General features: G+C 44.9%; 1 protein-coding gene across 1 annotated transcript in view; it reads left to right on the top strand.

The window, feature by feature from the left end:
• Scpep1 (serine carboxypeptidase 1) overlaps window positions 1–14,753 on the top strand; it is a 25,100-nt gene extending 10,347 nt beyond the window's left edge. Inside the window, exons 6-13 of the mRNA XM_013038036.1 lie at window positions 1,856–1,928; window positions 3,444–3,481; window positions 5,018–5,146; window positions 6,193–6,286; window positions 7,153–7,266; window positions 9,179–9,316; window positions 10,690–10,853; window positions 14,153–14,753. Of these exons, the coding sequence (XP_012893490.1) occupies window positions 1,856–1,928; window positions 3,444–3,481; window positions 5,018–5,146; window positions 6,193–6,286; window positions 7,153–7,266; window positions 9,179–9,316; window positions 10,690–10,853; window positions 14,153–14,215 (813 nt within the window). The 3' untranslated portion in view covers window positions 14,216–14,753. The remainder of the gene's footprint in view (window positions 1–1,855; window positions 1,929–3,443; window positions 3,482–5,017; window positions 5,147–6,192; window positions 6,287–7,152; window positions 7,267–9,178; window positions 9,317–10,689; window positions 10,854–14,152) is intronic.
• The last annotated feature ends 470 nt before the right edge of the window (window positions 14,754–15,223 follow it).

The following is a 15,223-nucleotide window of genomic DNA, read 5'->3' as shown; positions in this document are numbered from 1 at the left end:
AAAAAAAAAAAAAGAATAATAATGATATTCAGCAAATTCACGTAAACATGAGTGAATATATAAGAAAAGCAAATGTTATCATGAAGTCTTACACACTTAGATAAACCTTTAAAACAGTTTCATATTCTTTGTGAAATAGAAGTGAAGAGTAAACTGTGGAGATAACTATCAAGTATTTGATTTAAACATTTTGAGGAATAGTTAATGATAAAGAAATGACATAAATTAAAAAATTTCATGTAAAAGCAATTACAGGAAACCTTCAAATTGCAAATACAGCTGGGAAAATGGAATTGGAATTATGTTTTAGGCTATATGGTAGCCTGGTACTAGTAGCTCACACTATAATCCTAGCTATTCAGGAAGCTGAAATCTGAAGATCATGGTTTGAAGCTAGCATAGACAGGAAAGTCTGTTGAGAGTTTTTTTGTTTTGTTTTGTTTTGTTTTTTTCTTTTTGGTCAGTCATGCGGCCTGAAATTTGGGCCTGGGAGCTGTCCCTCAGCTCTTCAGCTCAAGGTGAGTGCTCTGCCACTTGAGCCACAGCACCACTTCTGGTTTTCTGGTGGTTAATTGGAGATAAGAGTCTCATGGACTTTCCTGCCGAGGCTGGCTTTGAACTGTGCTCCTCAGATCTCAGCCTCGTGAGTAGCTAGGATTACAGGAATACACCACCAGTGTCTAGCTGTGAGATTCTTATCCCCATTTAACCACTAGAAACATGGAAATAGAGCTGTGGCTCAAGTGGTAAAGCTACCAGCATTGAGTGAAAAAGCTAAGGGAGAAAGCTCAGGCCCCAAATTCAAGTTCCAGTATTTACACACACACACACACACACACACACACACACACACACACAAATGAACATTAACCAGTTCCAACACAATTGTTAAATCACAGATTATAAGATTCTAATCACAGGATCATGCCTATGATTGCTGAAGCAATTAGCTCACAAGTTCAAAGCCAGAATACATAGCCTCTGTCACAAAAATGAATGAATGACATGTTATGGAGATATTTTTACATCAATCCATTAAAATATGCCTTTTAAAAATTGTTTTTAAAGTTTAATCATGTACTATAAAAACCATAGTTCATTTAGCTCATCTTATTAATTAGTATTTAGATGATTTCCAGTTTTCTTACTTGTTTTAGCTCTTGTTTTGATACAGTATTGTACTGTGTAGCTTAAACTGCCCTGGAACTCACTATGCAAACCCCAGGCTGGCTTTGAATTAGAGATCCTTTAGGTTAGTGCCACTATGCTTGGCTTCTTTTTTTTTTCTGAGTTATATAGCCCAGGCTGGCCTCAAACCCACAGAACTACAGGCTCTGCCTTTTGAATGCCTGGATTATAAGTGTGTTCTATCACATCTAGTCTTAGACTATCTGTTTCTATTATTCTGCTGATAGAAAGAAGGAATGCATATAAAGAAGAGAGAGGCATAAATTTCTGATCCTGAAGCATCCTCAGGGACAGCCTGAGGAGATTCTAGCCTTCTGTGTCTGTTGCTTGACAATGATAAATGTGTCTCCCAAAGCCCTGACCACATCGGGAGATTCACAGACCTCAGAGACAGGAGGCTGAGCCCTTCCAAAGATAGCACGGACAGACCCCACACACATCCTGCCGAAACTAGTGAACAGGCAAAGAATAGCTCAGCAGGTCCTCCTCATTTTCTTAGTGGCAGCAGGATTGAGTCATTGGTCTTCTCATACCCAAGTAGTCTTGGGAAGGGCGGACAGCAGTACTCTGTGCTCAGGAAAGGCAACATATAAAGCCTGCCTCTGCTGAGAGGGGCCCAAGGCCCCTGGGTTCTTTGATGAGGGTAATTTCTTGGCTCCTCTTTCAGGCTGTTCAGCAAGGAACCATCAAGTGCAACTTTTCTGGAGTTGCTCTAGGCGATTCCTGGATTTCCCCTGTTGGTGAGTATGGAGTTTATAGGCATTTCTTTCTTCTCAGCCTTTCCTGGGACCTTGGACTTTGATGTCTAAATCAAAGAACAGGACTTTAGAGAAACCTGGATCCTTGAGGTTAGCACAGCTGAGCATCTAGGAAATATGGGAAATGAAAACTCACAGAACAACCACTTCAGAGCAGAGACTCTTTATTCTCCTAACAAAGCAATCACATGTTACAGTTGGATGTGATCCAACAACTCAGAGAGGTGATGAAATCTATCCCCTTACTGCACAGGTGGCATATAGAGAGGCAAACTTCCATCTATGTGATGGAAGACCAATGTTGTTAGTTTATTCTCTCTCTCTGGCACCCTGGTATGGACTAGAACATTGGGAATGAAATTTTTACCTGTGGCTCTTGGTAATGGTGAGATAGTATTACCAGCAGGCCTTATACGCACAAGGTTCTGAGTTCAAGCCCAGCGTAGCTTGTTATCCTAGCTACACAGGAAACTGAGAACTGAGGATCATGGTTCAAAGTCATCCCAGACAAACAAATCTGAGAGACTATCTCCAGTCATCCCCCAAAAGCTGGATGTGAAGGTGTGGCTTAAGTGGTAGAGCACCAGTCTTGAGTAAAAAAGCTAAGTGACAGTGCTTAGGCCCTGAATTCAATCCCTATTACCACACATACACACACAGAGAAAGAAAAGAAAAAGAAAGAAGGAAAAAGAAATGTGCTCTATTTTGTATAACCCTTATGTTTAGTCAACGAATCATTTTTTTTCCTTTTACCTACATTAAGATGCTGTAGCACTGAGATTGGAGTTATTTAGCCCTAGGGTATCATCAAAGGCCTTTAAGCAAAGAGTGGCTTACTGAAGTGATTTTCTAGGCTGAGGTCCTTGATATTTGTTGGCACATCACAGTGGCACTTATCTGAGAGATATGGCTGTGAACTGGCTTTGGCCAGTTCTCTTTGAGAGCAGCCGTTGTCTCTTTTGTATCAATGTCTTCTCCAGCTGTTTGCTGCTCAGAATAGGAATGAGCCAGTGGGCAGAGCAGACACTGACACTTGGGTTACAAGGGTATTAGTCTTCTGCTTTAATTAGCACCTCAACAGTAGCTAGAGTCTCCGTGCTGGAGCAGCACACAGGATGCCAAACTGCAATGGAGGGTGGGGAAATACTTTAAGCTGTCTGCAGGTCCCAGCCTCTACCGGTACACCCACTTCCTGCCTAAGGGTTGATCACTGGCCCAGAAGCACTCACTGGGTCGTGTCCAGCTAGATCAATATGCCATTGGCTCTTAGTCAGCAGAAAGGTCCTCACCCTCTCCCTGCCTTCCCACCACCAAGAGCCGTCCATCTCCTGCTTGGGTGCCAGGGAGCTAGGGTGCTCTAGAGCTGTCAAAGCCAAAGCCCCTAGGGTTTATCTCCTGTTTCTTTCTACTTTGGAGGGAAGCAATTGAGGTGGTTCTCCAGAGAGACAGAGCTAGGACATACCTAATGAGTAACTATGTGTGTGGTTTTTCTTTTAGATTCGGTGATGTCCTGGGGACCTTACCTGTACAGCATGGTAAGAATGTGGGTCCTTGTCTCAGCACTCTGTTTAGTAAACAGCCCCTGAATGTCCCCAGAAGGCGAAGCTTGATGGGTCTGCATCCATAGTTGATACTACATCTGGAATAGATTAACCCAAATCCAACTGGACACCCTAAGCAACAGCTAGCCTTGGGGATGTCTAAAGAAAATCAACATACTTCACATTTCTAGGTCTAATAAACATAATTTATTATCTTTAAATTCCCCAACTTTATTATTTTAATTTTAATGACGTTAGTCAAACTTATAATGATTTGGCTGGGTGTTAGCAGCTCACATCTGTAATCCTAGCTGCTCTGAAGGCTCAGATCTGAGGATCACGGTTTAAAGCCAGCCAGGGCAAAAAAGTCCATTAGGCTGGGAATGTGGCTTAGTGGTAGAGTGCTTGCCTAGCACTCATGAAGCCTTAGGTTCGATTCCACGTAAACAGAAAAAGCTGGGAGTGGTTCTGTGGCTCAAGTGGTAGAGTGCTAGCTTTGAGTAAAAAGAAGCTTGGGGACAGTGCCCAGGCCCTGAGTTCAAGCCCTAAAACTGGCAAAAAAAAAGAAAAAGAAAAAATTCCATGAGACTCTTATTTCCCATTAGCTACAAAAAACAAAACAAAAACAAAACAGTGCTATCCTTGAGAAAAAAAAAAAAAAAGCTCAGGGACAGCACCCAGGCCAAGATCAAACCCCAGGACCAGCACAAAAATTAAAAATTTCCGAAGTTGAGAGAGTATGGGTGAGCACCCTCTACCCACTGTCTTGATTCAGTTAACATTCCACTGTTTCCTCCATCAGAAAGTTTGTGGTTTGAGGGGCTGAGAAGTTGGCTCAGTGGTAGAGTGCTTGCCTTGCATGCCTGAGGCCCTGGGTTCGATTCCTCAGCACCATGTAAGCAAAAAGAAAAAAAGCCGGAAGTGGCGCTGTGGCTCAAGTGGTAGAGCGCTAGCCTTGAGCTGAAGAGCTTAGGGATAGCACCCAGGCCCAGAGTTCAGGCCCCACGACTGGACCCAAAAAAAAAAAAACAAACATAGAAAGTTTGTGGTTTGAGGTTGTAGCTCCATGGTAGAGTACTTGTCTAGAATTCACAAAGTGTCAGGCTTAAATGTTGATGCCACTGTAGGACTTGTAACATACCTTTTCGTGTGACTGCTTTGTCCCCCCCCCCCCCCCCCCCCCCCCCCCCCCCCTGTGCTCTTTTTCCTGCCCGTCCTGGTTACAACAGAATCAGGTCTATGACTGCTAGTGAAGTGGATCTTTTTGTTCTTTTTTTTTTTTGTCAGTCATGGGGCTTAAGCTCTGGGCCTGGACACTGTCCCTAAACTCTTCAGTTCAAGGAAAGCACTCTACCACTTGAGTCACTTTCAGTTTTCTGGTGGTTAGTTGGAGTTAAGTCTCATGGATTTTTCCTGCTCTGGCTGGCTTGGAACCATAATCCTCAGATCTCAGCTTCCTGAATAGCTAGGATTAGAGGCCTGAGCCACTGGCGCCTGGCTGACACTTTTTGTTCTTGATTTATGTTCCAGTCTCTTCTCGATGACAAAGGCTTGGCGGAGGTATCTAACGTTGCAGAGCGAGTCCTGGATGCTATAAATAAGGAGCAGTACAAGGAGGCCACCCAGCTGTGGGAGGAGGCTGAAATGGTCATTGAGAAGGTAAAGAGAGCCATGCTCACGGCTAGCATGACTCAGCTTTTTCCATGAGTACCAGGGCTGTGGGGGGTGTTCCCAAGATCAGAGTCCATCCCAGGTCTTGCCACAAATGATTATATGTGAAATACTAAGTCCAGTGGCTCTGGGCAGTGATTTGGTAGTCCTTAAAAGGTCAGAAAGCCACACAAAGCCTGCAAGACTTGCTTGACCTTGCCTGAATGTTGGACTCTGTTAGAAAGGAAGGCTATGTCTTGAAGAGGCACATGTAGCCAGGTACTGTGGCTCACTCCTGTAATCTTAGCTATTCAGGAAGCTGACATCTAAGGATCTTGAGCAGGAAAGGCCATAAGGCTCTTATCTCCAATTAACTACCAGAAAACTGGAAGTAGAACTGTGGCTCAAAATGGTAGAGTGCTAGCCTTGAGCAAAAAAGGTCTGGGACAGTACCCAAGCCCTGAGCTCAAGCCCTATGACAAAAAAAAAAAAGAGGTGCATGTATAGTTTGGAGACAGTTTATGTTCTAATTTGGATCCTTGCCTAGCAGTATTTTTTTTCCCCAGTCCTGGGGCTTGAACTCAGGGCCTGGGCACTCTCCGTGGGCTTCTTTTGTTCAAGGCTAGCACTCTACCACTTGAGCCATAGTGCCACTTCCGGCTTTTTCTGTTTATGTGGTACTAAGGAATCAAACCCAGAGCCTCATACATACTAGGCAAGCTCTCTACCACTGAGCCACATTCCTAGCCCAGACTAGCAGTATTCTGACTCCCACTGGCTAAGGCCCCTCCACAGTTCTGTAATCTGCATACATTGATTGACACTTGGGCCCTTGATTATCTGCAGTGTCTGAGCTCTGCCCCCGTAAGCTGTGTGCCACCCAGGGAAATGTGGGCTGACACAGCTGCTGCCTGAGCCTTTCGAGCTGCTTTCTGTCTGGTCCAAGTAAATTTATAAACTTAAAGCCATCCTCAAGAGAGCCTCATGCCTTTCTGTTTTGCAACTTTGACGATAGATACAGAAAGGAAACAACCGAATGTCCTTCTATATTTCAGAACACAGATGGGGTAAACTTCTATAACATCTTAACTAAAAGCACACCCACGTCTGCTATGGAATCAGGCCTAGAATTCCTGCGAAGCCACTTAGGTAAGTCAGCCTGACGTTCTTAGCCCCGCCTTAGCCTCCATGCAAGAAGGAACTGTCTTTTTAAAAAGCTTCATTAACATATTATTTGCATAACAGGAAAGTCACCCACTTTCAGGGCCTGATTCTGTATTGTTAAGTATATTCAGGGATTGGTGCACTCATCACCAGCACAATCCAGTTTTAGAACATTTCCATCACTCGCAGAAAGATCCCCCACATCTGTTTGCAGTCAGTTCTCATTCCCACCCCCAGCTCCAGGCAGCTACGAATCTTCTTTCTGCCTCTCCTTTTGCCTCCTTTTCTGAACACAGTGTCAGCCTTCTGCAGCTGGCTCCTGTTACTTAGCATAATGATTTTTGAAACTTAGGGACCAAGTTTGTTTTGTTCTGTTTTGCGCTAGGGGGGACTAAATCCAGGATCTAGCACATGCCAAACACTAATTATATCACTGAGCTGTACTCCAGCCCCAAGGGAACCAACTTTTCTGTACCCTGAATTACAATATTTGTTCTCTGAAGGGCTGATTTTAGTGGGTTTTCAGCTGACCCAGCTTGGTTTTGGATGCAGAGTGTCTAGAAACCTCCATTTGTAAGAAGTGTTGATGCCCCTGAATTCCTCTTCTCAGCCGATTTCCTTTGTGCATTCTGGAGAATCCAGTGGCCCCAAAGTGCGTGTGGTTCAGCAGTCAGTACTGCTAGGTCCACCCCACTTTCAACCCACTTCTGCTCTCTTCCTCCACCAAGATGGGCCAAGGGGCTGCCTTTCTTTTTCTAGCTGCAAGCCCAGCATTCCCAGCCGTTTGGGAAAGATGTCCCTAGGGTCCTGTTGCCTGTACGTTTACTCACTGTGTACCAGTTTGGTTTCAGTTCGGCTTTGTCAACGCCACGTGAGACACCTAGAAGGAGATACCTTAAGTCAGCTCATGAACGGTCCCATCAGAAAGAAGCTTAAAATCATTCCTGAGGACATCTCCTGGGGAGGTATGTATGTGACCTAATTAAGCGCCGTTTGAGTTGGGAGGTTGGGGAAAGGTATAAATTGAGAGGCTTTACTTCAGCAGTACTGGTGTTTGAACTCAGAGCTAGACAGATGCTGTACTATGGAACTATACGACTATACATCTAGCCAGAGGCCTTAGTTTGTGCAGTAGGCTTTTGTTGGTAGTGATGAGATGTTGCAAGTTAAACAATATTGCTGTCTAGGTTTATAGATGAACCAGCAGATGTAGAGATACAGTCAATTGATTCAAAATAAGGGGCTGGTAGGGAAGTGGGTGGGAAGAGAAAAGCACATGGTTGGCTATGAGTCAGTAATTGTTGAAGTGTGATATGTGTAGCTGGGGATCATTATCCTCCTTAACTTTAGATCAGTTTGAAATTTTCCATAATAAGAATGAAGATAATAGCTGGGTGTGGTGAGGCACTTCTGTAATCTCAGCATTTGGGAGGCTGAAACAGGAGGATGAAAAGTTTGAGACCAGCCAGGGCAATTTAGCAAGACCCTGACAATAAGTGTATCTAAGATTTAAAAAAAAAAAAAAAGCCTCCTTATGACCATAGCTGGACAAGATTACCAGCCAAAGGCCCTTTGACAGATGTCAAAAATAGCACATGCTTTTTGGACCACCTCTCTTACTGGCCTCTCAATTATCTTATCACTGGATATGGTCTGCCACGTACTGCATTCTAGTCCTGAAGGTCATCATGGAGAACTAACAGAGTCACGGCCAAGTAGAAAACTTGGCTGAGTTCCTACCAGTCCTGTTGGGAATCCTTGAGCAAGCCTGACCCCCTTGGCAGCTGCTGCAAAAGCTAGGATTTGACCCTGGTCCTAGTTTCCTCAGAAATCATGGGTCACGTTATCCCAACCTGTAATCACCAGAGAGCTCATCCTAGACCCACATCCTCCTATCCCTGGACTCAAGCAAAGGCTCCATTGTGAAAAGCTGCAAGGAATGGGTAAAGCTGTTCTACTAGTTAAGGCGCCTTATCATGATGAACAAATGGGTGGGTGCTTATAAAGTGCTTACCAGAAGCAGGCAAGTTAATGGTAGGTATTGGTTGGTGTTCCTGCTGTCATCCAACACCATGGTGATGCCCCGGTCAAGCATCCAACACCATGGTGATGCCCCGGTCAAGAATCCAGCAAGAATGCTGCCCTGGCTGTGCCTCTGTTGACCAGGGTTTGTCCCCATTTGGCTTTCCTGAGGGCTAGCCATGAATTGGTTTGGTTCTGGTTTGGTTTATTATAACCTTGTTCCAAACTTTAGATATAGCCCTCCCAAAAGAAAGTCTAGGCCAGGCACTGGTGGTTCATGCCTATAATCCTAACTACTGAGGCGAGGAGGCTCAGATCTGAGGATCATGGTTTGAAGCCAGTCTGAGTAGGAAAGTCCATGAGCTCTATAATTTCCAATAAACTACTCAGAAAAAGCCAAAAGTGGTGCTGGCTCCAGTGGTAGAATACTAGCATTGATTGAGCACAAAGAGGCTCAGGGACAGCGCCCAAGCCCTGAGTTCAAGTTCCAGCACTGGCAAACAAAAGGAAATCTAACATTAATCCAAAACATAATTTATTCTTGAGTGGTCAGGCTTTAAAAAAAAAAAAAAGTATTTCTTGGGCTTTTGCCTCCTGTTTCCCTGGAATGCATCTGCAGGATTCAGCTCCATGTTGCAAATGGCATCTGCCACCACAAGCTCCTGAGTTAAATGTGTCAGGTAGATGTCCCTTTGCCTAGCCATTACTGGGCTAGTCAGTCCCTGTCTGTGAAACCCTTGTCTTTCAGCCTGTGTTAGATGCTACACACGGTGACTTCAAGGTGCCAGTGCATGGAAAGGTACCTCTTGTTCTGACAAATTCCAAGCTGCTGCTTCTTTCTCTCCCCTGCTGCAGCCCAGTCTCCTAAAGTATTCATGAACATGGAAGAGGACTTCATGAAGCCAGTTGTCAGCATTGTGGACGAGTTGCTGGAAGCTGGGGTCAATGTGACCGTGTATAATGGGCAGCTTGATCTCATTGTGGACACCATGGGTAGGAGCCAACTCTGACAGACATGTGGACACCATTGATAGACTGAGCTAGAAGGGCACTGGACCCGCACACATACATCTTGAAGTTGGCGACATTAATGCCAGGAGGAGGGTTGTTTCCATGCCATCCTTGATCTTCAGAGAGAGGAAGCTGTATTAGCTGTGACCTGTCAGAGAGGTTTGAGTCCCTCCAGAATCTGGGGCTCTTTAAAAGACAGCTGGGTGCCAGTGGCTCACACCTATATTCCTGACTACTCAGGAGGCTAAAATCTGAGGATTGCAGTTCAAAGCCAGCCTGGGCTAGAAAGTCTGCGAGACTCAAAAAGCCAGAAATGGAACTGTGGGTCAAGTGGTAGAGTACCACTCAAGCATAAAAGCTCAGGGACAGTGCCCAGATCCTGACTTCAAGTCCCAGGACAAAGAAAGAAAGAGAAGGAAGGGAGGGAGGGAGGGAGGAAAGGCAGGGAAGGAGGAAGGAAAGGGAAGGGAAGGGAAGGATAGTGCCTCCTCCATTGCAAAAGTTTTAAAAGAAGACAGATGTTTTCCTGGCTATTGAGCAAATGCACTACTAAGGGGAAACCTTATTTCATATCAGAGCAGAGGATAAGTATTTCAGAGTGGATTAAAACTAACCCTTAGTGAGCTGGGAAGGTAGCTCAGTGGTAGAGTACTTGCCTTACATACATGAGGCTCTGGGTTCGATTCCTCAGCATCACATACGCAGGAAGTGGTGCTGTAGCTCAAGTGGTAGAACACTAGCCTTGGGCTGAAGAACTGAGGGGCAGTGCCCGGACCCAGAGTTCAAGCCCCACAACTGACCAAAAAGTAATAATAAAAATAAGAATAACCCTGAGCAACTCTCCAGCACAGGGAAAATGGTCTGGACAGGACCCAAAGCACCATGCAGTTGCCTCACAGTCACTCCTGTGCCCAGCCCTGGTTCCATAGAGCCTGGTGGAGGCCTAGAGACCAGTTCTTAGACCCATGAGTACAACAGGCAGGTGACTACAGTGTGATACACTTCACAACACCAGCAGATTAAATGTTTTCAGGCACCAAAGTCAGCTTGTTTGTCCTGACAGTCCATCAGCCTCCAGAGGTCCACATGCTCCTTCCTGAAGAACACATAGCAGCAGAAGAGTCAGAGGCCAAACTAACCCCCTCACAGTCATTAATTTTCTTAATTGGCCAACTGCACATGCTCAGTTACCCACCCCCGAACTACTGCATCAGAATTTGCATGTTAACAACATCCCAGGTTTTGTGCCCATTACAGTATAGGACCTCTATTGAGGTTTGCTGTTGTTGTTGTTGTTTGTTTTTCCTCCACCCAAGCTATTAATGCTGGACCCTTCTCTCTGTCCCTCTCACCAGGTCAGGAGGCCTGGCTGCGGAAGCTAACGTGGCCAGGGTTATCCAAATTCAGCCAGCTGAAGTGGAAGGCCCTCTACAGCAACCCTAAATCCTTAGAAACGTCTGCGTTTGTGAAGGCCTACAAGAATCTGGCTTTCTACTGGATTCTAAGAGCTGGTCATATGGTAAGAGAGTCACCTTCCACTCCAGACTTAGGGTTGTCATACTCAACGGAGAGCCACAGGCCATCTATCCCACATCTGTGGTCAGCCTGAGGATTGCTTCAGATTTGGGAGGGTTTTGAGTTCTCCAGTAAAATTATACTACAGGTTGAACATGGTCCAAATACCTGAAGCCCAAAATACTGTCAAATTGAAAATGCTTTCAGTGCTAACATGACATCATAAGTAGGAAAATCCTGGTCTCATGTGATTTAATGTAGTAAAAACGTAAGTGCAGCAGGCACCAGTGGATCACATCTGTCAGCCTAGCGAGCAGGAAGCTGAGATTGGGAGGATCAGTGTTCAAGGCCAGCCTGAGCAAAAAGTTTCCAAGACACCATCTCAACCAGTAGATGGGTGTGGTAGTTCATACCTGTTATCCCAGCTATGCAGGATGCATAAGTAAATAAGAGGATTACAATCCAGGTTGTCCTGGGGAAAAAGTGAGATCACATTTTAAAAATAAAGTGGTACTATGGCTCAAGCGGTAGAGCGCTCGCCTTGAGCTGAAGAGCACAAGGACAGCGCCCAAGCCCAGAGTTCAGGCCCCACAACCGACAACAACAACAACAACAAAAAATAGTGTCTGGGGGCTGGGAAGGTGGCTCAGTGGTAGAGTGCTTGCCTTGCAATGCATGAGGCCCTGGGTTCGATTTTCAGCACCACATAAGCAAAAAGAAAAAAAAAGCGGAAGTGGCGCTGTGGCTCAAGTGGTAGAGCGCTAGCCTTGAGCTGAAAAGCTGAGGGACAGCCCCCAGGCCCAGAGTTCAGGCCACACAACTGGACCCAAAAAAAAAAAAAATAGTGTCTGGAGATGTGGCTTAAACAGTAGAGTGCCTGCCCAGTAAGTGTGAGTCTTTTAAACCCCAATAACACCAAAAAAAAAAAATGAAAGGAGAGTAAAGGAGGGAGGGAGCAAGGAAGGAAGGGACAGGAGTGGGGGTCGGGGGAGACAGGCAGAAAGGCAGACTGGTGCCAATTGCTCACACCTATAATCCTAGCTACTCAGGAGGCTGAGATCTGAGGATCATAGTTTGAAGTAACCCTGGGCAGAAAAGTCCATGAGACTCTTATCTCCAATTAACCATTAAAAAAAGCCAGCAGTGGCCAGCACTGGTGGCTCCTGACTCTAACCCTACCTACTCAGGAGGTTGAGCTCTGAGGATCCTGTTGGAAGCCAGCAGGAAAGTCTGTGAGACTCTTATCTCCAAACTACCAAAGAAGCTAGAAATGAAGCTGTGGCTCAAGTGGTAGAGCACTAGCGTTGAACAAAAGAAGCTCAGGGACAATACCCAGGCCCTGAGTTCAAACCCCAAAGTCAACACAAAGAAAAAGAAAGAAAGACTGAATCAACTTCCAAAACACAAGTGCACTATAAACCCTGAATAAAATTGACTTCAGCCTGTGAATATATAGGCAATGGAAGTCTTTGGGTCCCATCCATAATGGAAAATCATTTTGGCTGTGCAAGTGTCTCAAAAGCTGAAAAAAAAAATCCAGACATTGCTGATTCTTTACATTTCAGATACAGGATACTCAGACCTGTGTTAGTGCTTTATTCCTTTGAGAATGAATGTGAACTCATTTTAATCCCTCTGAGAAAGCTACATGGGCTTTCTGTCCTTTATTTGGTTTAAATGAATTACTAAGTTACTTTTCCTCTTAATAGTTTTTCACAGGGGAAGAAAGGAGAATGGCCTTTAGGAGGCCATTTTGTTGTGAGGCCATTTTCAGGGAGTTTGAGTTGCCCAGGGAAGTGCCAAGTGGGCAGCCTCTTAGGCACTTGAATATTTAAAAGGAGTTGGTATAACCTAGGGTTAAGACAGGTCCTGGTCCTTGGCGGTGGATGTTTGTTAGTTAGATAGGGAAGGGTATACCAGGACTAGAAAGGCAGGAGGTAAAGGAACCCACAAATGATGAAGGAGGGAGCTGTGAGAGACCTGGGGAAACCCCAGATCAGGACAGGATCTGTCATGTTGTCTTGCTGCAGACCCAGACAAATGACTGAACTGCCATCATTTGGGTTTGTTGGTGGCCCCAGCAGCTGTGGCAAGTATTAGGAAAATGAAGGCTCACAGAGAATAGCAAAGTTGGAGATCATGAATGAGCAGTGGGGGGGTGGGGGAGGAGGTAAGAGAGGACTACTGTGTAGTCTAGCCATTGAGGATGAAACAGGACACATGTGGTTAGGAAGACATTATTTAATGGATCTATGTCTGGTACCTTCCACATTTGGGAAAACCTGGAGAAAGTCTTTAAGTGAAGTCCTGTTTCCATAAGTAACCTCCTCTCCCAGCTGTGGACTCCATAGACCAATTTCATCTTGCTTTGTCACATGACACATACAGAACAACAGACTAATTGGGGGCAAGCTTAAAATAGTTCTTAGAGACTACTGCTAGATTGTCCACTACCACTTCCCTGTAGAGTGATTATGTGTCACTTTGGAATGCTCCCGTGTGCCTTGCTTCTAGGGATTCTTGCTTGACAGGAGAATCCAGGACATGAATTATTCCCCAAAGGTATCTTGGAGTTGGGCTTTTCAGACCTGGGAGACCATCTTGTCCACCTTTCTCTTTGCAGAAGAGAAACTGAGGCCTCTCACCCTCTAGTTTTGGTGGTGTGTGGGAAGGAGATATTTAAAAGGATGAATTCTAAAATTCTAAATAGCTGGGGGAAGCTGGATAGGGGATATGGGTGACTTACTCCTATAATCCTAGCTACTTGTTAGGCTGAAATCCAGAGATAAAGGCTGAAGCTAGTCCGGCAGAAAACCTCTCCAGATCCTTACCTCCAAAAATAACTAGCAAAAATCTGGGCTGGAGGCTGTGGGTGTCTATAGCTTAAGTGGTAAAACTCCAGAGCAAGTGTGTGTGTGTGTTGTGGGAGGGGTGGTGGTGCTTAGTACCAGAAAAAGGGAAAACAAAATCTGAAGGAAAACAAAAGAAACGATGTAGAAATCTGATGCCATCCAAACCTTGGGTCTTGTTTGTTCCTATTTGTTTGTAGCTTTCTTATTAGCCTCCATCTTAGCTTCTTCTGCATTTCCATTTCCAACCTGGGATCCATCCTACACAGAGAAAAGCCTCTAAAATGTTAGCCATCTTCCTTCCTCCTTGAGCATGCTGGGTCCCAACACCTTAAACAGATTCCCTGTGTAGAAATGAACAGAGGCTGGGGATGCCTTTGCCAAGAAAGCAAAGATTCTGAATGTAACCTTGGATAGCGCCAAGAGCACTAACTTGGATGCTGATGGGTTCTAGGTTCCTTCGGACCAAGGGGACATGGCTTTGAAGATGATGAGGCTAGTGACTCAGCAGGAGTAGGAAGCCCTGGGCCAAGATGAGCTGCGCCGGGGGACACAGAAGTGGAGCTGAAGAGATGCTGTTGCTGTAGGAAGTTCACTCTTGCCTGCATCTAAGTGGGCTGGCATTGTGCGGGGCTCCTGCTGACTCTCACAGGGAGATAAGATCATGGCCTTGTGGGAGCTTGGACGTCATGTCTGCTTCTTAAAAAAAAAAAGTCTAAGTTTTTAAACTATGGGTATGTTTTCATCCAAACAAAGGGTTGTCATAGATTGATTTTTTTTTCCTATTGCAAAAGCAAATCAATCATGTGATTTATAAGAAAACAGTGGGCATAAACCAAAAACCAAATAAATTCCCATATACACCCTTCCTAGGGATAAACACTGTGGCTAACTAAATGTCTAGCCATGCAGGCCTTGCTTAGCTATGTATACATGTATATTTTTACAGAAATGGAACCATTCAGTATGTCATTTTAAGTGTCTACTTTGCTCATGTTGCAGTATGTCCTGAAAACCCTTTCATGTCAATAAATGTTCCTCTGTAAGATTTTTAATGGCTGTTAAGCACTCCATTTTGTGGTTATGCCATGAATTAGTTACTAAATGCCAAATACTTTTCCTTATTATTTCCTAGTTTGTTAACTGGGTTAACAATCAGCCACCAGAACCCAGCTCTTGCCACACTTTTTTGAAATTAAAATGAAGGTGAGTTCTGGTTGCTAATGCCTGTAATCTAATTCCTGGAGTCTGAGGTGTGTGGATCACAGTTTGAAGTCAGCCCAGGCAAGAAAGCCTATGAAACGCCTACCTCCAATTAACCACCAAAAAGCCAAAAATGGAACTGGTTCAAGTGACAAAGCACCAGCCTTGAATATAAAAGCTAAGGAATGGGGCTGGGAAGGTGGCTCAGTGGTAGAGCGCTTGCCTTGCATGCCTGAGGCCCTGGGTTCAATTCCTCAGCACCACATAAGCAAAAAGAAAAAAGCTGGAAGTGGCACTGTGGCTCAAGTGGTAGAGCACTAGC

The sequence above is a fragment of the Dipodomys ordii genome, unplaced genomic scaffold (assembly GCF_000151885.1).
Source record: "Dipodomys ordii isolate 6190 unplaced genomic scaffold, Dord_2.0 Scaffold7, whole genome shotgun sequence".
In the NCBI taxonomy this organism is placed as follows: Eukaryota; Metazoa; Chordata; class Mammalia; order Rodentia; family Heteromyidae; genus Dipodomys; species Dipodomys ordii.
The sequence above is the reverse complement of the archived record's forward strand: the minus strand, read 5'-3'. Positions and strand labels throughout refer to the sequence as shown.